Here is a 22,524-nt window from a genome sequence, read left to right as displayed (position 1 = left end):
TTGTAATTCATTCTTGGGATGTGGGGGTCGCTGGCTGGGCCAGCATTTGTTGTCCACCCTAGTTGCCCTTGAACTAAGTGGCTTACTAGTGCCATTTCATGGGGGGGGCAGTTAAGAGTCAACCGCATCACTGTGTGTATCTGAAGTCACATGTCAGTCAGGCTGAGTAACGATGGCAGAGTTCCTTCCTTGAAGGACATTCATGAACCAGATGAGTTTTCATGGCAATCTGTAATGGTTTCATGATCATCATCAGACTTTTAATTCCGGATTTTTATTACATTCAAATTTTATATTTGCCATGGTGGGATTTGAACCCAGGACGTCAGAACATTAGGCTGCATCTCTGGTTTACTAGTCCAGTGACAATACTACTACGCCACTGCCACCCCATTGCTGTGGTGGGATTCCAACCCAAGTCCCCAGAGCATTTGACTGGGCCTCTGGATTATCAATCCAGTGACATTATCACTATGCCACCATCTCCTCATAAATTGCATGCAGTGTCTTGTATCTTGCAGCAAACAGCTGCAAGTGTGAGACTGGGTCACCAACTTACTCTCCCATTTGTTGCTCTTCCACCTTTGTCTGGCCAGGTGGCAGTGCCTGGGTATCTGAAAGGAGAAAGGCTCAAGGATAGAGTCGCGATGAGGAGTGTGGGGGTAAATGTGCAAACATGAAAAAGGAAATTACATGTTGATTACCACCTTCCACACTCCCATAACTGATGAATTAGTACTCTACTATCCTGAATACTACTTGGAAGTAGCATTCAGCATAGCAAAGACACAAATGTACTCTGGGTGGGGTATTTAAATGTTCATTACTAAGAGTGGCTTGGTAGCACCATTACTGACCATGCTGCCTGTGTCCTGAAGGACATATAGTGAGACTGGGTTTGAGGCAGGTGGTGAGAGAACAAACACCAGGGGAAAAAAACCTGCTTGACCACAACCTCCCCAATCCACCCAACAGATGCACCTGTCCATGACCATATTGATCAGTTACCAATGCATAGTCATTGAGAATAGAAAGTCTTGTCTTCGCACTGACATCTTCCACCATCTTGTGTGGCATTACTTACTGACAAGCTAACTGGGATAGAACATACGGGAACAGGTGTAGCAGACAAAACTCAGTATCTTGAGATGTTGCGCGGCATCAGCAGCAGCATAATTGAACGCCACTGAAAACTGTAATCACATGACCCAGCATATTCCTCACTCTACCATTACCATCAAGCCTGGGACCAACCCTGGTTCAATGAGAAATGCAGGAGAATATGCCAGGAGCATCTAAAAATGAGGTGCTAAACTAGTTAAGCTTTTACACATGACCACACATACGCTAAAATATTGGAAGCAGCATGCTTTAGATAGAGCTGATCAATCCCACAACCAACAGATCATAGGCCTATGTAGCTGTACTGGAGCAGCTTAGCTAGAGGCATGGTTAGTTCTGAAGCACATCTTCTGTATTGCAGTCAGGATATTGTCAAAGCCTTTTCACGGCTATTTATTGATTTCATGTGGAGTGAATTGAATTGGCTGAAGAATGGCTTCTGTGATGGTAGTAGGCCAAAACACATTACTGATAGGGCAATACAGGCTGTAAATGGTTGCAAATGTTTCAACCTTGTTTTTTTGCACTCATGTACTGATCTCCACCATCGAGGATGGGGATATTCATGTAGACTCCTTCCATTTGTTGTTTTAATGGCCAACATTATTCACACTTGAACATGGTAGCACTGCAGAGCTTTGATCTGATCCATTGGTTGTAGGATCACTTGTCGCTATCACATTCTTGTCTGCTGTTTAGTTGTTTAATTGTCTGCCACCATTTATGAATGGACTACAGAATATTGCATATTGTTTAGTTCCATTCACAACTCTTCAAGCAATGAAGCAGTTCCTGTCCACATTCTGCAAGACCTAGGCAACATTCAGGCTTGTACTAATACGTGGCAAGTAACATTTGTGCTGCGCAAGTGTCAGGCAATGACCATCTCCAACCAAAGATAATCTAACCATCTCCCTTTGACATTCAAAGGCTCAACCATTCCCAAATTCCCCATGATCAACAACTTAGGGATCACCATTGGCATGAAACAGCGGATAAAGAGCAGGCCAGAAGCTAGATATTCTCAGCGAATGACTCACCTCCTGACTCCCCCAAACCTTTCCAACATATATAAGTCTATATGGAATACTCTCCATTTGCCTGGATTAGTCCAGGTCCAACAACACTCAAAAAACTTAACATTTATCCAGGTTAAAGCAGCCCACTCATTCACCAGCTTAAACATTCACTCCCTCTGCTAGCAATATACAGTGGCTGCACTGTGTAGCATCTATAACATGCACTGCAACATCTTACCAAGGCTTTTGCACCACCTCCTCTCAAACTCACATTCACCAACACCAAGAAAGGCTAGGACACCAAGGACTTGGGAACATCATCACCTCCAAGTTCCCCGCCAAGGAATAAACCATCCTGATTGGCAGAATCTAACCATTACTTCATCATTATTGGGTCACAATTCTGGAACTCCCTCCCTAACAGTTCTGTGTGACTACCTTCACCCATATGGATTGCAACAGTTCAAGAAGGCAACTCACTACTACCTTCACCTGAGCAATTAGGGATGGGCAATAAATGCTGGTCCTGCCAGTTACATTATTTCTCACGAATTAATAACAAAAATCTATATTTGACTAATATTGATGTGCAAATTAATTATTTATGCTATGTATTTATATGTCATTTTAATTTTTTTAATATTTAGAGTACCCAATTATATTTTTCCAATTAAGGGGCAATTTAGCGTGGCCAATCCACTTAACCTGTACATCTTTTGGGTTGTGGGGATGAATGGCATTCAGAAAAATCTTCATACAAAATCATGGGAGCACACAGGACAAAAAAGCCATTTAGCCCACCATGTTCATGTCAGCTCTTTGAAAGCGCTATCAATAAGTCACAAAGTTTTTTTCTACAATCCTGCAAGTTTTTCCCTTCAAGTATTGAAAGCATTTCAAGTTTGTTCACATTAGAATAAGTGAAACAATTGTTTCAAAAGAAACCTTTATGACAACTCACTCACATCAGCATTATTACATGAAAGACAAAACTTTTGCAACTGCATCTGGATGTAGTTCAATTATTTCCTATTATACAGATTATAAGGATATAAATACAATCATAGGATTGTAACAAAAAACATAATTATCCGATATTCCAATGAAGATACTATATAAAGATCTATGCATTTGTATCAATGAATAGTGCATGAGCATTTACTCTGTAGCTATTGGTCTGAATAACTGCATTTTGGGTTCCAGCCAAGCAAGCCCTGTTTACATTGCAAGGCTCCTGCCTGACTGAAACTTTAACCATCCTGTTTAGGAGGGAGCTCTGTATATGCCTGAATACACAGATCCATAGCGCTATCCCAAATGGGAAACAATAACTTGCATTTAATAACGTAAAATTTGATTTGCGAAAGAGGGGAAATAATCTCTGTTTCGCTTTTAAAGTCAGCGATGATTAATTAAACACAATTTAGGTTGTATTGCTTATGGTGTGTATATTTTTCCCCTTGTCCCTGTAGCAAGCGCTTCATGTTGCTTTCCATGTCCCTACTGCGAAATGCTCCCCTTTTTGGGAGCCTCGTACTTCTGAACAACGGACTACCCAACTGCCAAGCAGCAAGTTACAAGATGGCCTGCTTTCTAAATTTGTGGTTGTTGTGAAGTGGCTATGCCAGTGTTTATTTCCTTCTACAAATTGTTTTGGCTTAATGGCTTTGAAATTCAAGAATGCCCACTTTTTGGATATACAGGGCGGGGCGCGGTCGGATTTTAAAAAATTCTTTAACGGGACAGGAGCCTCGTTGGCTCAGCTAGCATTTTTATTGTCCATCCCTAATTTCTCTTCAGAATCTAGATTGCGTGGGGGGGGGGGGGGGGAACACCCCGACAAATGGCTGCCGGCTTCGTTATAATGGAGCCGGCAAAGCTCAATTGCGTTTAGGGAACTATGCGTTTGGGTCACGATTAGCATTGCAGTAAACCTCGAGTAAGTGGGGTTGGGGCTCAGCACCGGGGTTCAAATTAGGATGGGGGGTCTCGAATCAGGGCCAGCATTCAAGGCCACGGTGCGGATCAGGATCGGGTCTGGATATTTCGAGGGACAGTTGAGGATCGAATGGGGGTCAAATTGTGTGATGAGGTCAATGGGAGAAGAATTGAGGAGCGGTTAAATGTGAGGTCAGAGGAATACTCCTGCTCCATGTTCAAGTTAACGTTTACCCAAGAGGGCCACGGGTGATCCCAAACAAAGGGCCCGAAATATACGTTAGCCCCCTTATTTCCATATGCAATATGTCTGCCTCAGGCATGAATAACGAATGCATATATTTTTCCCTTTCGCACTTTAGAAAACCTGTCACAAGTCATTGTTTTCGAAACAATGTTATTGTGACTTTTGCGGGCAAAATGGTATCAAAGAATTCCACTAATGGGTGCCAACCAACTTCTGTTATATATCATCTCGTGGTGCCCACTAACCTGCGAGTAAAGAACAGGTTATTTTAGAATTTGTTACTAATTGTTGCCTACTCTCTAAATGAGATAGAACTGTGACTTTACTTTGGTATCTGGACCGCAAAGCCTCCATAGCAACACTGAGAATACTCTTCTATTTATTATTGTGTAAGGAACGTATCCAACAACAAATAGCATTGATCTTGTCACATCTCAAAAGGGCGGCTGCATTGGGTACAACCATAGTGCATAAGACCATAAAATAGTGCTTCTTCCTTCTGCAGGCCACCTTCCATGGCAGTGAAGTGTTTCAAATCCGACAGGTTTCAGGGAAAAGCGACTCCACTAAAGTCTGTCAGCACCTTCGGAAGGGATAACTCAGCATACTGGATTCATGCCCTGCCCCAGGATGATGCTCTTCAGTTGTGCCTGATTGGCCAGAGTTCTTGGTGGGAGAAAAGGGCAGACGGGAATTTATGAAGAAGCTTTGTCAGATCTATATGTACTATTCGGCCTTAATGTATTTTTTTTAATGATCATGATGAATCAAAGATAAAGGCGATGACTGGAAAAGACAAAGGTCAGCAAGGTAAAAAGTGAATGCGGTTCAAATTAACTGACCAGAAAAGTTTACAATTAGCTGGGCGAATCAGCAGTGGGAATTCTCCTTAACCGAGTATTACACAGTATTCTGATTGTTAGTGCTGACAAAAAAAAGTTGCCAATCATTCTCGGAAGTGTTGAATATTCTCGGTATTTCGTTGGATTCACATCATTAAATTGTAAAATATACAGTTATATCGTTGTTTCGAGAATAAAGAAATATGGCACAATGTTATGCAGTAGTTTTTTTTCTCTGAAATTACAATGAACCAAAAATGAAAAACAGAACGACGGGAAACCACTTTCAGTTCTGGGAATGCGGGCGTTGTTACTGTTGCTGCCAATTCTCTGGCAGTGTGTATGTGCCAGCAGGAGTTCACGAGTCCAGTGCTCGCCATCAGGGCAGTGTGAAATTCAATGACCAACTCTTAAGAGCCAGGGAGTGTGCTCCCGAGCACTGCAGTAACGGAAAGAGAGAGCTCCTGCTGCCCGAGGGAATGTCGTCTCTATGTCCTTATAATAACAATGCTATCTTCAATTAAAACAATGTATTCTTCTTTTCTCTTTCATGTATCTAAGCCTAGCCCAACCTTTTCAGAATACAATGGCTGCGCAAAGGCTTCCCAAGCAAAATGGAAACAGTAGATTTCTGAATGAACGAGTGTGAAAACGTCGGAAATTCACCCCAATCCTTTATTGCGGGGTAATGGAGGGGAAGGTAGATTCCGTTGTGGAATCTTCAAGTTCTTTCATGTATAAATATTACAAGTATATTAACGCATATTTCCCGAGTGAGGCATTTAAAATGGGAAATAGTTCTCCATCACTCATTTGTTGTTTAGGGGAAGGGATTGGTTAATTGAGGGAGACACATATGTGTCTTAAAATGTTAAAAAGTGTTGAACCCGTAGATACATTTGCGGGAAGCAGCAGAGCGCAGTGAACTCACTTCTAGAACTGAAAGTCGTTTAATTTCATAGAAATGCACGAAAGAATAGTTGAAGGATGTGTATTCTTCAGTGGTTCTTGTTTCGCATTTAGTCACCGTTGAGAGATGAGAAGGATTTTAAAAATCTGTTACCGCTTTTTAATGTGATTTTCATTCGGATATCTCAGCCAGACAAACAATTAATGGTTTTGCTGTCATCGAAATCATAACCTATATTAAAAAAGCAGCCCAGATTGATTATGAATTTATTTCTTGACGGCTTCATCCATGTCGTTGATTCTTCATATTTCGTTACATAAACTGCAACAGTGAAGCAAGTGTGAAATCGAATGGATTCTTGCCCGTCTCTTGACAGCGTGAAACTGGTTCAAACTGTTTCCAATAACAAGTAGCAGTTAGCTCCGGTACTCTAATAAAGGCACTAAGGTTTACAGAAATGATTGCTTTTTTTAGAAACAGACTTTTTGGATTTGTCAAAGAAAAGTCTGCTTATTTAGTAAAAATTAGTTAACTGGAACTACTTGTGTGAAGTTACGGGCGGTTCACAAAATCCACACTATAATTTATTAACCGTCGCCGATCTCTGTAGACGAGGTGGTGGCACGTCTGGAATGATTACATAAAATTCTGCATAATAAATCCGTAACTAATAGTTGAAATAGAGAATCTAGCTTGGGAAGCATAATTCATTTATAGATGGCAAAACTGAGAAGCCAATACTGTATTATTTCCTGATCCCTTGCATCAAGTTTGATGGTATTTCAGAAGCATCGCACGATTGTGCTAACAAATGTATTAGTTGGTGTTAAAATATGAAGTATTCATGTGCATGTGATATATAGGAGAGGAGAAGAATCAGTAAGTATTAATATCTAATTTACCGCACAAATGAGCAGGACCGAATAATTCATCAGGGGACAACGACAGCATGTAAATGTTGCTCGGAATGAGATAATGAACTCATCAGCATAAATCACATAAGTAAACATGGTACAACATACCATATCAGAACATCTTACTGTGTTACTCTATCAAGCTCATTTTAATTTAGGCTACTGTAAATATGGAAGATGCATTATGACTCAAGTCACATTAAATAGTTTTCACCGATCCAGATATTTTCCTTCACAATTTTTAGAATCTGTTCGAGATTAAAAAGAGAAATGGGAAAAAGCAAGCATCCTGATAGATTCAGAATTTATTGTGCAGCTAATTTATATTCGGAACAAGATTATTTTACCTACAAATGTATTAGAATATAAATATATATTACAAACAGCAATGACACATGCTCTTCCTGCTGGCCTAGTGGCATAATACACTTCCTCCCATTATTTAGAAATAAGTATATTTACACTATCAAGAAACTAGAGATAGACTGATGTGATCTAAATTATTTTTGACACCGGAATAAACTGTTTATTTAATTTCGTTCTCTGAAGGAATTTCTCCTTCCCTTCATTCTCTTAACTGATGATTCAATAGCAAAACGCCATCTTGAACTCTGCCCTGCCCCCCCCCCCCCCCCCCCCCCAAAACCTACACACATATTTAGATAGTGTGAGGATGTATGACTGAAAAATGATGTCTGCCCCATTTAGTTATTTCGGTTGAATGCAGAAAGTTTGACGTCTGATTTGGTGCATTATGACTGCTAAAAGAGGACCTAACAATTCTATTCTCCTGAGACTAAAATTTGGTATGGAAATGTTAATGATTTTTAGGATTATAGTGTATGGATCAATATGATGCACCGAGCATGATATTGTAATGAAACACTACAATATACTCTTACAGAGGAGAAATAAAATTCCATTCTCTAATCAGTCAACGATGTGTATTAAATCTCACTCTGCAATTGAAAGAGTCCATGTTTTTATTTATTTACCTGGATCTTACCAGATCTCTTCAATAATCCGAAGTGGAGACGGCTAATGCGGTCGGGCTAGCTTTATCACACAAGGCATTTTGCATCTTTTTCGTGTTCCACCTGAAAACGCGCGTTCAGTAATTAATCCCCAGCCAATAGTTGTCTTGTATTAATCTGTCCTCTTCAAATCATCGCATCATCATTCTAGTAGCAATCATTCCTTCTTTTCATAACATCTATCTGCCCCTTTTTTTTGCCTTCCTGATGTAGCCGCTGGCCTTACATCCTTGTACCTTCTCATTATTCACAATATGACAATGTGTGTCTGTCATCTAATCCACACATTAGATTTCTACCTATTCCAGCTCTATAATCGACATTTTATAACAAGTTATGCAAATATTTGCCTTACTTTCCGAGTAACTTCGAAAATTCTTAAGACTGTGAAGAGTGGCATTGGATTTTGAAATGTGGCGCATATCATGCTATGCAGAATGTGTGTACACTGCACAAATGCATGGAGGCAAGCGTGTTTGAACCGGATATTCTCTACCTCTGCAAGATATACAAAACGTGTGTTTAGGTGGAGAGCGCAAAGGCTTGCTGCTCCAATTACACCGTGAAAGCAGTGAGCTTTATTGCATTTCTTCATATCGATGCAGCAAAGGCTGACATTCAGCAGTTACGAAAATCAATGATACCTGGGCAGAGTAAACAACCTGCAGAGAGTGGTTATTGCACGGAGAGCGAGCACCGTTATCCCTGTAGTCGGTCGGTCAGTGCATGAGATTTGGGGAAGTCAGCAACACTGTGTCTTAATGCCCATCTACTTTTACATCCAACCACCATTTCGCAGTGCCTTTCCCCCCCTACGTTGTGGGATTTTGTACAGTAACACCATTACAGTGTTAATGTACAGTAAGAAGTCTTACAACACCAGTTTAAAGTCCAACAGGTTTGTTTCAAACACTAGCTTTCGGAGCACTGCTCCTTCCTCAGGTGAATGAAGAGGTACGTTCCAGAAACATATATACTGTATAGACAAAGTCAAAGATGCCAGACAATTGAATGCGAGCATTTGCAGGTAATTAAGTCTTTACAGATCCAGAGACATAGGCAACCCCAGGTTAAAGAGGTGTGAATTGTTTCAAGACAAGACAGTTGGTAGGATTTCGCAAGTGTTAATGTAAGCCTACCTGTGACACTAATAAAGATTATTATCTCATACAATGGTTGGCACTTCAAAAACCAAATAAGCAGCTGCAAATCTCAGTGACAAATGAAGGTGCATAGACTTGATGATTGACTGTCCAGGAGGCGCTTGGATTGATTTAGAGGATTGATTGAGAAATGTGTGCTCTCATTCATTGATGTATTTGAACAAGTCACCGGGCCTTGTGTCAATCAGAGTGATGGAGGGATGAGGGCCTCCCAGGTGAGGTTCAGATTGAGGAGGGATTTCCAGCTGGGCAAATCCCAACAGTGGCTTCCTGTGGCCTGATAATGTTGACGGTAGAAGTAATGTTAGTGACCGTCTGGTGTCCCCGGGGGTGGGGAGGGGGGGGGGGGGGAGCATTTCTCTCCCAGCTGCACTTTTTGTGTCTTTTTATTTCTTTATTTTTTGGGGGGGGGGGGGGGGGGGGGGGGGTGATCAGCAACATGCCCACTGCCTCTCAGCAACATGCACACTGCCTCTCAGCAACATGCCCACTGCCTCTCACAAACATGCCCGCTGCCTCTCAGCAACATGCACTCTGCCTCTCAGCAACATGCCCTCTGCCTCTCAGCAATATGCACACTGCCTCTCAGCAACATGCACACTGCCTCTCAGCAACATGCACACTGCCTCTCAGCAACATGCCCACTGCCTCTCAGCAACATGCACACTGCCTCTCAGCAACATGCCCACTGCCTCTCAGCAACAAGCACTCTGCCTCTCAGCAACATGCACACTGCCTCACAGCAACATGGCCGCTGCCTCTCAGCAACATGCACGCTGCCTCTCAGCAACATGCCCGCTGCCTCTCAGCAACATGCCCGCTGCCTCTCAGCAACATGCCCGCTGCCTCTCAGCAACATGCACTCTGCCTCTCAGCAACATGCCCTCTGCCTCTCAGCAACATGCACACTGCCTCTCAGCAACATGCACGCTTCCTCTCAGAAACATGCCCGCTGCCTCTCAGCAACATGCACGCTGCCTCTCAGTAACATGCCCGCTGCCTCTCAGCAACATGCCCCCTGCCTCCCAGCAACATGCCCACTGCCTCTCAACATGCCCGCTGCCTCTCAGCAACATGCCTGCTGTCTCTCAGCAACATGCACACTGCCTCTCAGCAACATGCACGCTGCCTCTCAACATGCCCACTGCCTCTCAGCAACATGCACACTGCCTCTCAGCAACATGCCCGCTGCCTCTCAGCAACATACCCACTGCCTCTCAGCAACATGACCACTGCCTCTCAGCAACATGCACGCTGCCTCTCAGCAACATGCACACTGCCTCTCAGCAACATGCCCGCTGCCTCTCAGCAACATGCACACTGCCTCTCAGCAACATGCACACTGCCTCTCAGCAACATGCCCACTGCCTCTCAGCAACATGCCTGCTGCCTCTCAGCAACATGCCCGCTGCCTCTCAGCAACATGCCCACTGCCTCTCAGCAACATGCCCGCTGCCTCTCAGCAACATGCACTCTGCCTCTCAGCATCATGCACACTGCCTCTCAGCATCATGCCCGCTGCCTCTCAGCAACATGCCCGCTGCCTCTCAGCAACATGCACGCTGCCTCTCAGCAACATGCACGCTGCCTCTCAGCAACATGCCCGCTGCCTCTCAGCAACATGCCCCCTGCCTCCCAGCAACATGCCCACTGCCTCTCAACATGCCCGCTGCCTCTCAGCAACATGCCTGCTGTCTCTCAGCAACATGCACACTGCCTCTCAGCAACATGCACGCTGCCTCTCAACATGCCCACTGCCTCTCAGCAACATGCACACTGCCTCTCAGCAACATGCCCGCTGCCTCTCAGCAACATACCCACTGCCTCTCAGCAACATGCCCACTGCCTCTCAGCAACATGCACTCTGCCTCTCAGCAACATGCACACTGCCTCTCAGCAACATGCCCGCTGCCTCTCAGCAACATGCACACTGCCTCTCAGCAACATGCACACTGCCTCTCAGCAACATGCCCACTGCCTCTCAGCAACATGCCCGCTGCCTCTCAGCAACATGCCCGCTGCCTCTCAGCAACATGCCCACTGCCTCTCAGCAACATGCCCACTGCCTCTCAGCAACATGGCCGCTGCCTCTCAGCAACATGCACTCTGCCTCTCAGCATCATGCACACTGCCTGTCAGCATCATGCACACTGCCTCTCAGCAACATGCACACTGCCTCTCAGCAACATGCCCGCTGCCTCTCAGCAATATGCACGCTGCCTCTCAACATGCCGCTGCCTCTCAGCAACATGCCCGCTGCCTCTCAGCAACATGCACACTGCCTCTCAGCAACATGCACACTGCCTCTCAGCAACATGCACGCTGCCTCTCAACATGCCCGCTGCCTCTCAGCAACATTCACACTGCCTCTCAGCAACATGCCCGCTGCCTCTCAGCAACATGCACGCTGCCTCTCAGCAACATGCCCGCTGCCTCTCAGCAACATGCCCGCTGCCTCTCAGCAACATGCACACTGCCTCTCAGCAACATGCCCGCTGCCTCTCAGCAACATGCACTCTGCCTCTCAGCAACATGCACACTGCCTCTCACAAACATGCCCACTGCCTCTCAGCAACATGCACGCTGCCTCTCAGCAACATGCACGCTGCCTCTCAGCAACATGCCCGCTGCCTCTCAGCAACATGCACACTGCCTCCCAGCAACATGCCCACTGCCTCTCAGCAACATGCCCACTGCCTCTCAGCAACATGCCCGCTGCCTCTCAGCAACATGCCCGCTGCCTCTCAGCAACATGCACACTGCCTCTCAGCAACATGCCCGTTGCCTCTCAGCAACATGCACACTGCCTCTCAGCAACATGCCCACTGCCTCTCAGCAACATGCACACTGCCTCTCAGCAACATGCCCGCTGCCTCTCAGCAACATGCCCGCTGCCTCTCAGCAACATGCACTCTGCCTCTCAGCAACATGCACACTGCCTCTCAGCAACATGCCCGCTGCCTCTCAGCAACATGCCCGCTGCCTCTCAGCAACATGCACGCTGCCACTCAGCAACATGCCCGCTGCCTCTCAGCAACATGCCCGCTGCCTCTCAGCAACATGCACGCTGCCTCTCAGCAACATGCACGCTGCCTCTCAGCAACATGCACGCTGCCTCTCAGCAACATGCACGCTGCCTCTCAGCAACATGCACGCTGCCTCTCAGCAACATGCACGCTGCCTCTCAGCAACATGCACTCTGCCTCTCAGCAACATGCCCGCTGCCTCTCAGCAACATGCACACTGCCTCTCAGCAACATGCACTCTGCCTCTCAGCAACATGCCCGCTGCCTCTCAGCAACATGGACACTGCCTCTCAGCAACATGCACACTGCCTCTCAGCAACATGCACGCTGCCTCTCAGCAACATGCACGCTGCCTCTCAGCAACATGCACGCTGCCTCTCAGCAACATGCACGCTGCCTCTCAGCAACATGCATGCTGCCTCTCAGCAACATGCACTCTGCCTCTCAGCAACATGCACACTGCCTCTCAGCAACATGCACACTGCCTCTCAGCAACATGCCCGCTGCCTCTCAGCAACATGCACTCTGCCTCTCAGCAACATGCACACTGCCTCTCACAAACATGCCCACTGCCTCTCAGCAACATGCACGCTGCCTCTCAGCAACATGCACGCTGCCTCTCAGCAACATGCCCACTGCCTCTCAGCAACATGCCCACTGCCTCTCAGCAACATGCCCACTGCCTCTCAGCAACATGCCCGCTGCCTCTCAGCAACATGCCCGCTGCCTCTCAGCAACATGCACACTGCCTCTCAGCAACATGCCCGTTGCCTCTCAGCAACATGCACACTGCCTCTCAGCAACATGCCCACTGCCTCTCAGCAACATGCACGCTGCCTCTCAGCAACATGCCCGCTGCCTCTCAGCAACATGCCCGCTGCCTCTCAGCAACATGCACTCTGCCTCTCAGCAACATGCACACTGCCTCTCAGCAACATGCCCGCTGCCTCTCAGCAACAAGCCCGCTGCCTCTCAGCAACATGCACGCTGCCTCTCAGCAACATGCCCGCTGCCTCTCAGCAACATGCCCGCTGCCTCTCAGCAACATGCACGCTGCCTCTCAGCAACATGCACGCTGCCTCTCAGCAACATGCACGCTGCCTCTCAGCAACATGCACGCTGCCTCTCAGCAACATGCACGCTGCCTCTCAGCAACATGCACGCTGCCTCTCAGCAACATGCACTCTGCCTCTCAGCAACATGCCCGCTGCCTCTCAGCAACATGCACTCTGCCTCTCAGCAACATGCACACTGCCTCTCAGCAACATGCCCGCTGCCTCTCAGCAACATGCACACTGCCTCTCAGCAACATGCACACTGCCTCTCAGCAACATGCCCGCTGCCTCTCAGCAACATGCACACTGCCTCTCAGCAACATGCACACTGCCTCTCAGCAACATGCACACTGCCTCTCAGCAACATGCACGCTGCCTCTCAACATGCCCGCTGCCTCTCAGCAACATGCCCGCTGCCTCTCAGCAACATGCACACTGCCTCTCAGCAACATGCACACTGCCTCTCAGCAACATGCACACTGCCTCTCAGCAACATGCACACTGCCTCTCAGCAACATGCCCGCTGCCTCTCAGCAATATGCACGCTGCCTCTCAACATGCCCGCTGCCTCTCAGCAACATGCCCGCTGCCTCTCAGCAACATGCACACTGCCTCTCAGCAACATGCACACTGCCTCTCAGCAACATGCACGCTGCCTCTCAACATGCCCGCTGCCTCTCAGCAACATGCCCGCTGCCTCTCAGCAACATGCCCGCTGCCTCTCAGCAACATGCCCGCTGCCTCTCAGCAACATGCCCACTGCCTCTCAGCAACATGCACACTGCCTCTCAGCAACATGCACGCTGCCTCTCAGCAACATGCACACTGCCTCTCAGCAACATGCACGCTGCCTCTCAGCAACATGCCCACTGCCTCTCAGCAACATGCCCACTGCCTCTCAGCAACATGCCCGCTGCCTCTCAGCAACATGCCCGCTGCCTCTCAGCAACATGCACACTGCCTCTTAGCAACATGCACACTACCTCTCAGCAACATGCACACTGCCTCTCAGCAACATGCCCACTGCCTCTCAGCAACATGCACTCTGCCTCTCAACATGCCCGCTGCCTCTCAGCAACATGCCCGCTGCCTCTCAACATGCCCGCTGCCTCTCAGCAACATGCACTCTGCCTCTCAGCAACATGCACACTGCCTCTCAGCAACATGCCCACTGCCTCTCAGCAACATGCACACTGCCTCTCAGCAACATGCACGCTGCCTCTCAGCAACATGCCCACTGCCTCTCAGCAACATGCCCGCTGCCTCTCAGCAACATGCCCACTGCCTCTCTGTGCAGATGCCTTTCTGATGGGGGGCTCAGAGTCCTGCCCTCTGTGTTTACTCCCGTTTTAAAGCAGAAAGAAGGCGGAGGTGAGAAGTGTCATTCGATGAAGATGTGGCATTTGCTCATCACTCTGCCGCCGAATATTTCCTGCTGTGTCAGTTCAACCCTGGCTCAACATTTACAATTAATTACACATTAAAATATATATACCTTGCTGGACAGTTTTGTTTTGGAGGTGGAGGGGAGTGGGGGGGGGGGGGGTATTTTATGTCCCCCCCTCCTCTCTCTCTCTTCACCCCCTCCTGTCAAAATGAGAAGACTTTACTCACCCGCTTCCCTGCCTCTAACTGACAGCCAGAAGCTTCTCCTCAGGAGAGAGCTGCAGCGATCCGGGCCGCCTGAAGGAGCCGGGGAGGCCGCGCCGGACTTCACTCTGCCCTCGGTGCACAATCCCATTTTATCTCCACTTCCATATCACATGCGTCTATTTTTTTTTCTCCTCAAAACCCCCCTCCCCCCCGTAATATATTTCTCTCTATGAAGCAGCTCTTCCATTTGCGCCTGGACTGACAGGACTATAACTGCGCGCGGGTCAGAGCTGTGGCGCCAGCCCATCTAACCGTTGCGAGGAGGATGTGAGGGAATAAAAACCTTGTCGGAAAAAGGCCGGCTTCCCTGATGTGTGTTTTTTTTTTGTTGTTGTTGATGTGGTTTTCGGCGCAGCTTTAAACTGACTTTTGAGGGAAACGGTTATCGCCGTTTTAAATATGAATTCAAAAAGTTGGACGGCTGCGCCTGGAGCTGGGCGCGCGCTCTCCGCGCCCCGCCCTCCCCTCCGGGGGGGGGGGGGTGATTGACAGCCCTGTCACTCCAATCAGGGAGCTCGGCCGCCCGCCACTGTTTGTGGGATCTCGACCAATGGGGGGGGAGGGTGGGGGAAGGAGGGCCCCCGCGCGCTGATTGGCCGGGCCGCCGTGGCGTGCTCTCTCCCCCCCCCCCCCCACCCCCCACCAACCACCGGGGTTGGCTCGAGCTATCCGTCAGCGCCCCCGGGGGTGGGGGTGCGCCGCGCCCCGAGCCCGCTCTCCTCACAAGGCCGGCCGGCCGGCGGGCGGACCGCTACCGGCCTCGTCCTCCTCCTTCCTCACACCCGGCTTCACAGTTGCTGCTATCTTTCAAAGCGTCCCCCGGCCCTCCTTGGCTTGCCTGTGAGGCGCCTCAGCCCTCTTTGGCAGCCCACTCTCCCCCCCCCCCCCCACCACCTCACCTCAGAAAAATCACCCCCAACAAGATGCACTTATGTATATATATATTTTTTTAAACACTTTTCCAGGTTGGAAACATGAGTGCAGTAATTAATTTGTGAATATTTATTTCACAGGGTGCATGCAGCACTCACAACCCCCTTTGCAGGTCTGCTCAGGCGCATCTAATTACATTAACAGCCCCACATCTGAGCCACCCAATTCTCTCAAGCTCCTCTCTTGCAGGGCAAACTCCTTCACTTTCAGGTGGCAGTCCAGGCAACCTTCACCCTGCCTCGGATTACCTGCACCCTGCCAAGCAGCTTCCCCCCTTCAATTCCCCCTTCCCCCTTCCAATTGTAAACTACCTCGGCGTCAGCATGTTGTACACATTTGTTTTTCTTTTATTTGATTTCAGGATGCCAGGCAAAGTCAGCATCCCTTCACACGTTACAAAACAAAATGAGAAATATAACCAATATTAAGACAGAATACAAGTCTGGCTCAGGATGCTTTTCTCTTTCAAGCATAGCCTTATATTATGACAGGCAAAAACGGAAGGGAAAATCTACAATAAAGCATTTACAAATGCCCATGAAAAACGCCGCTTTGGCTTAACGGAAAATTATCTTCTAGATTCCAAAAACATCAATTCTTTTTTAACATAAATAAGTTAGTATAATTTCTCAGTGTCTTTACAAAGTTATGTACACAGGTACATTTTAGACTTTCTTTTAAACGTACAATACACAGGTATTGTAGCCTGGCAGTTTTGAAAACTGCATTGGAAAACTACATTGCTACTATTCAAGTCATACATATTCTAAACTCCCCTTCTCCCCCCCCCCCCCCCCCCCCCCACCAAAAAGTTTCTTTATGTGCTACAAAAAAAAACCTATATACACAGGTAGTAAAATCAGCCAAGTGATAAGGAAGAACCTAATTGCACAGCGCTATATCCACTCTAAAATAGGCGGTTTAGTGTTCAGGAGTTCAGTGCGTGGGCTCTCCTCACTGGGAGAGATAACAATATGTCTGTCTCTGAGGAGGTTGTCCTCGCTTCATCAAGCACTGCCGTGGATGAACAAGGAAAAAAGGGTCTTCATATCTAACAAAGAAAAATACAAAGCATTAATTAATACAATGTTCGGTCATATTTTTGGTACAGATATAAATGGGCCGAGCAGCAGCCTCCTGCACTTTTACAATTGTGATTCTGTGAAGCATCATTGTAATTACTTAAAATGCTACTTGGCATAGCCATGCTGACCATTTCAAGTCAGCCACGGATACAGTTGGCTAAAAGTTTAAGCAATTGATTATTTAACTGCACACTGAACCAACTAACACTACACGTAGTGTTAAGACTTTTAGTGTTAATTCTTTTGCGTGCACAGATACAATCAGGATATCATCTGTGATAATAAACCAAACCAATACATTTCTGTTTTGGACTTTTAAAATCTATCTGGCTGGTTAAGTTACATTGTGTTGCCTGGGACTAACCTAAAATAAAAAAGTCAATTTCAGTCATTATGGCAAGACACATTAGACATAAAGCCATGTTTAACTAACTTTTCAATGCAACAATAAGTATTAATGGATCACTAAACATAATTAGCACTGATGTTTTCAAGCCATTCCTTTAAAAAGGAAACGGATTTGATTTTTGATTCGGTGGGAGGGGAAAGGTGGAAGAGTTTGGGAACACTTATCCAAATATAGAAAGTCATCTAAAAAAAAGCTGTCTTAAGAATTGGATTGGGCTAGTTAAATCTTTCAATTTATCAAAGAAAAAGGGTACAGCTAAAAATGTCAGCATACCTGTAATTAGGACATTTAAAAATAGCCTAGTTCCAGGGTGTGTCATGTGTCACACTCCATGCTCTCTGATACAAAAACAAGTTTAGCATACACAACACTTTCACAAAAGTTATGTGGATATTACTTTTCAATTAACTGCCCTGATGACGGTCACCAATAGGCAAGGCCTGAAAATCTCAGTTTAGTTTGTTGTGATTAACCATTTTAAAAGCTGCTCCCCCACCTCACCCGTTTGTATATTAAGTCTAATGGTATATACTACACAGCCCCTCTTCTCATTTGCTTTTACCATAATTTGCAGAATCAAAGCAGAAATCAAGTAGTATGCAAACCAACATGTTTATGTTATTGCAACCATTGTAATACTTTTGCTCCCCCCTCCCACAAAATATGACTTTGAATGCTCCTTATACTTAACAGGTGCGATAAAGAATAGCATGCTGTGGCGATCGGGTTGGAACGCGATTATTCCCTCTACTATATTCATGCTGGAAGTTGGGACTTCAAAAGAAAAAAGATGTATAAAGCTTACACAGCCGTTCTGCTTACTATTGTCGATGCGTTCACCCCACCTAACGCGCGTTACATTTGGTCAGTCCTGTGACTTTCTGGATTGACAACACTTGGGGGGCAACAACAACAAAAAAATCTGCGCTTCTTTGTGGAGGGAAGGAAAAAGGGGGAGACCAAGGCGTTTGGATTCTTGTGCAGGACGCTGGTGTGTATCTAGTTATTTGAAAAGCAGCTGGAAATAATCACCTGTGCATACGTGTCGTTCTGAAAATATAGCAAAGGAAAACCCCAGTGACATTGCAAACCCTGCGCAAGATGTCAAATCTTCAACTTGAGGCACGGAGGCCGATTTGCCAATACAGGGTAGACTCGGGGGTTTATTCTACCTTACTTGAAGCCGTACATTTCTGAAGTATTTGGGGAGGAGACAGGCAATTGGAAAAAGAGGGACGGGAGGGCTACCTTGTGACTATTGCTTTATGTTTGATGTCCGCTCGAAATGGACTTTTTCGGCGTCTTCTCTAGTGCACTCAGACTGGGAGAACTTGCTGACCACTCTGCCCCCGGCTGTGTATTCATCCTTTTTGCTTCTGGGAAGGCATCTGCAATCAAGAAAAGCTCATTAACAAACTGGAAACCTAAAAGCTGGGAATATTTCGGGCTGATTTCTCCTCCGAGGCGAACATTGGCCACTCCGGTTGACATTAGCCACCCACATCTCAAGCAGGGGAAGCAAAAAAAAATTAAAATGCCGTTTGCTTCATCTTTCTAAAAGGCCTTTGAAGTTGCAGTATCCCTTTTCAAACGTAGGGGAATTCACACTTAACCCCAAGCAGACCCAGGATTCTAAAGCTGAAAATAAATGAGAAAAAAAAACTGATTGGGCGAGACCAGATTTTTTTTTTAAAAAGAGAAAAAAGAGGTCTGTTTGAAAATGGATCCTGCAGCTTCCAATGGAGCAGGACATCTTGCTCACTTACCCATTGACGCAGCTCGTTTTCGGACACCACAGCATTGCTCTTTTGAGTCTGTGAAATGTTCAGTTGTCTCGTTAACCGCGTCCTTTTGCTGGGGACGGGATGGGAGCTTGTCCCCCGCCAGAGTCCCCACGTAAACTAGCGCCTGGTTGGCGTTCACATCCACACTGCCGTCCGCCGCTGACACTTGCTCCCTGGGAGGACGCCAGTAAAAATTGGGCACATCCTTGCGCTCGGCGGCTTCCCATTTGTAAATCCCGTCCAGCGGCGTGTCCCTCTCGAAGTCGTAGTTCCACCGCAGCCTGTCCTGCTCCCGAATCTCCCTCTGTTTCTGCTCCAGGTCGCGGTTCAGCTCGTCGTGGTTGACGGGACCAAAGAGGTTCCTACAGGCTGAGGGTTTGGGGTGGCCTGCTTCCCGAGCGGCCATTCTCTCCAGCGAAGGGCTACCATTAGAAATGCGTACGTTTGACATTTTTCTCTGTGTGTGTGTGAGTGTGTGTGTACACCCCCTCCCCACCCCTCCACCCCCCTCGCTGCAAATGGTCGGAAGCCCCACAGCACAATTGCAAAGGTTAGCAGGACTGCTCTGTAACCCTCTCCCAAACTGTGGCTCTGGCATCCACAACAACACTTTACAGCCCAACTCCCCTCAAAACTGACTCGAGTAAAGGCGGAAAAAAAAAACCCTGGCTTTTTTTTTTCAGTTACCCAATATGGCGAAGGAGCCTGACGAAGAGGAAACTGGCTGATGGACAGGGAAATTTAAAAAGCCAGCGCCAGGCGATTGGCCAGAGTGGCGGCGCTCCGCCTCTGTGCCGCCCCCAGCAGCGCAGGGCTGGGGCTGGGGGAGAGCCTGGCCCCGGGCGGCCAGCGACCTTGCTATGATCTAAAAACGTTTTGTTTATTGACAAGCAATCTCTCTCTCTCTCTCTCCCTGTCCCTCCCTCCCCGCCCCCCAGGGGGGAGGGGGGGGAGGGGAGGGGTGTGGGGGTGAGGGGAGGGGTGTGGGGGGGTGAGGGGAGGGGTGTGGGGGGGTGAGGGGAGGGGTGTGGGGGGGTGAGGGGAGGGGTGTGGGGGGGGGAGGGGAGGGGTGTGGGGGGGGAGGGGAGGGGTGTGGGGGGGGGAGGGGAGGGGTGTGAGGGGAGGGGTGTGGGGGGGGGGAGGGGAGGGGTGTGAGGGGAGGGGTGTGGGGGGGGTGAGGGGAGGGGTGTGGGGGGGCGTGAGGGAGGGGTGTGGGGGGGCGTGAGGGGAGGGTGTGGGGGGGGGTGTGGGGGGTGCGGGTAGGGAGGTGTGAGGGGAGGGGGGTGAGGGGAGGGGTGTGGGGGGGGGTGAGGGAGGGGTGTGGGGGGGGTGAGGGGAGGGGTTGTGGGGAGGGGTGGGGGGGTGAGGGGAGGGGTTGTGGGGGGGGTGAGGGGAGGGGTGTGGGGGGGTGAGGGGAGGGGTGTGGGGGGGGTGAGGGGAGGGGTGTGGGGGGGGGGGGTGAGGGGAGGGGTGTGGGGGGGGGGGAGGGGTGTGGGGGGGGGTGTGGGGGGGGTGTGGGGAGGGGTGTGGGGGGGGTGTGGGGAGGGGTGTGGGGGGGGTGTGGGGGGGTGAGGGGAGGGGTGTGGGGGGGTGAGGGGAGGGGTGAGGGGGGTGAGGGGAGGGGTGTGGGGGGGGGAGGTGAGGGGAGGGGTTGTGGGGGGGGGGTGAGGGGAGGGTGTGGGGGGGGAGGGGCTGTGGGGGGGTGAGTGAGGGGGGGGGTGAGGGGAGAGGTGTGGGGGGGGTGAGGGGAGGGGTGTGGGGGGGTGAGGGGAGGGGTGTGGGGGGGTGAGGGGAGGGGTGTGGGGGGGGTGAGGGGAGGGGTGTGGGGGGGGTGAGGGGAGGGGTGAGGGGAGGGTGAGGGGAGGGGTGTGGGGGGGGTGAGGGGAGGGGTGTGGGGGGGGTGAGGGGAGGGGTGTGGGGGGGGTGAGGGGAGGGGTGTGGGGGGGGGTGAGGGGAGGGGTGTGGGGGGGTGAGGGGAGGGTGTGGGGGGGGTGAGGGGAGGGGTGTTGGGGGGGGTGAGGGGAGGGGTGTGGGGGGGGTGAGGGGAGGGGTGTGGGGGGGGTGAGGGGAGGGGTGTGGGGGGGGGTGAGGGGAGGGGTGTGGGGGGGGGTGTGGGGGGGGTGAGGGAGGGGTGTGGGGGGGGTGAGGGGAGGGGTTGTGGGGGGTGGGGAGGGGTGTGGGGGGGGGGTGAGGGGAGGGTGGGGGGGTGAGGGGAGGGGTGGGGGGGGGTGAGGGGAGGGGTGGGGGGGGTGAGGGGAGGGGTGTGGGGGGGAGGGGAGGGGTGTGGGGGGGTGAGGGGAGGGGTGAGGGGAGGGGTGGGGGGGGAGGGGAGCGGTGGGGGGTGAGGGGAGGGGTGGGGGGGGTGAGGGGAGGGGTGGGGGGGGGTGAGGGGAGGGGTGGGGGGGGGGGGATGAGGGGGGGGGGGGGGGTGAGGGGAGGGGTGGGGGGTGGTGAGGGGGTGGGGGGAGGGGGGGAGAGGGGAGGGGGTGGGGAGGGGGGGTGGGGTGGTGAGGGGAGGGGGGGTGAGGGGTGGGAGGGGGAGGCGTGTGGGGAGGGGGGTGGGGTGGGGTGTGGGGGGGGAGGGGATGGGGGTGTGGGGGGGTGAGGGGAGGGGTGTGGGGAGGGGGGTGGGTGAGGGGTGTGGGGGGGGTGAGGGAGGGGGGTGGTGGGGTGAGGGGAGGGGTGTGGGGGGGGGGGAGGGGAGGGGTGTGGGGGGGGGTGAGGGGAGGGATGTGGGGGGGGTGAGGGGAGTGGTGGGGGGGGGTGAGGGGAGGGTGGGGGGTGTGAGGGGAGGGGTGTGGGAGGGGGTGTGGGGGGGGTGAGGGGAGGGGAGGGGTGTGGGGGTGAAGTGGGGGGGGGTGAGGTGAGGGGTGTGGGGGGGGTGAGGTGAGGGGTGTGGGGGGGTGTGGGAGGGGTGGGGGGAGGGGTGTGGGGGAGGTAGGGGGGAGGGGGGGGAGTGGTGAGAGGAGGGGTGTGGGGGGTGAGGGGAGGGGTGTGGGGGGTGAGGGAGGGTTGTGGAAGAGGGGTGTGAGGGGAGGGGAGTGGTGTGGGGGGGTGAGGGGAGGGGGGTGAGGGGAGGGATGTGGGGGGTGAGGGGAGGGGTGTGGGGGGTATGGGGAGGGTTGTGGAAGAGGGGTGTGGGGTGTGTGAGGGGAGGGGTGTGGGGGGTGAGGGGAGGGGTGTGGGGGGGTGAGAGGGGAGGGGTTGGAGGTGAGGGGAGGGGAAATGGTTGGGGGGGAGGGGTTGGGGGGAGGGGTGGGTGAGGGGAGGGGTGAGGGGGGGGTGTGGGGGGGGGTGTGGGGGGTGGTGAGGGGTGTGGGGGAGTGGAGGGGTGAGGGGGGGGTGAGGGGAGGGGTGTGGGGGAGGGAGGGGTGTGTGGGAGGGAGGGTA

General features: G+C 50.4%; 1 protein-coding gene and 1 long non-coding RNA gene across 4 annotated transcripts in view; both read right to left on the bottom strand.

Annotated features, from left to right (window-relative positions):
* The window catches only part of LOC119954892, a 266,765-nt gene extending 251,422 nt beyond the window's left edge, over positions 1–15,343 (bottom strand). For 2 of the 3 annotated variants that reach the window (XR_005458332.1, XR_005458333.1), the window contains exon 1: positions 14,885–15,343. This is a non-coding gene — a long non-coding RNA (uncharacterized LOC119954892). Of the gene's footprint in view, positions 1–7,998; positions 8,090–14,884 lie in introns of all 3 variants that reach the window. The other variant, XR_005458331.1, reaches the window with a different exon arrangement.
* Positions 15,344–16,180: 837 nt separating this feature from the next.
* cdkn1bb (cyclin-dependent kinase inhibitor 1Bb) lies at positions 16,181–19,863 on the bottom strand. Its single transcript, XM_038781089.1, has 3 exons — positions 19,117–19,863; positions 18,599–18,738; positions 16,181–16,907 (listed from the first exon to the last, which is right to left on the bottom strand). Exons 1-2 carry the CDS (start codon positions 19,730–19,732, stop codon positions 18,614–18,616), a joined length of 741 nt encoding a protein of 246 aa, XP_038637017.1. The 5' UTR covers positions 19,733–19,863; the 3' UTR covers positions 16,181–16,907; positions 18,599–18,613.
* Positions 19,864–22,524: the final 2,661 nt, after the last annotated feature.

The sequence above is a fragment of the Scyliorhinus canicula genome, chromosome 20, assembly GCF_902713615.1.
Source record: "Scyliorhinus canicula chromosome 20, sScyCan1.1, whole genome shotgun sequence".
Taxonomy (NCBI): domain Eukaryota; kingdom Metazoa; phylum Chordata; class Chondrichthyes; order Carcharhiniformes; family Scyliorhinidae; genus Scyliorhinus; species Scyliorhinus canicula.
This window is presented reverse-complemented; position numbering and strand designations above follow the sequence as displayed.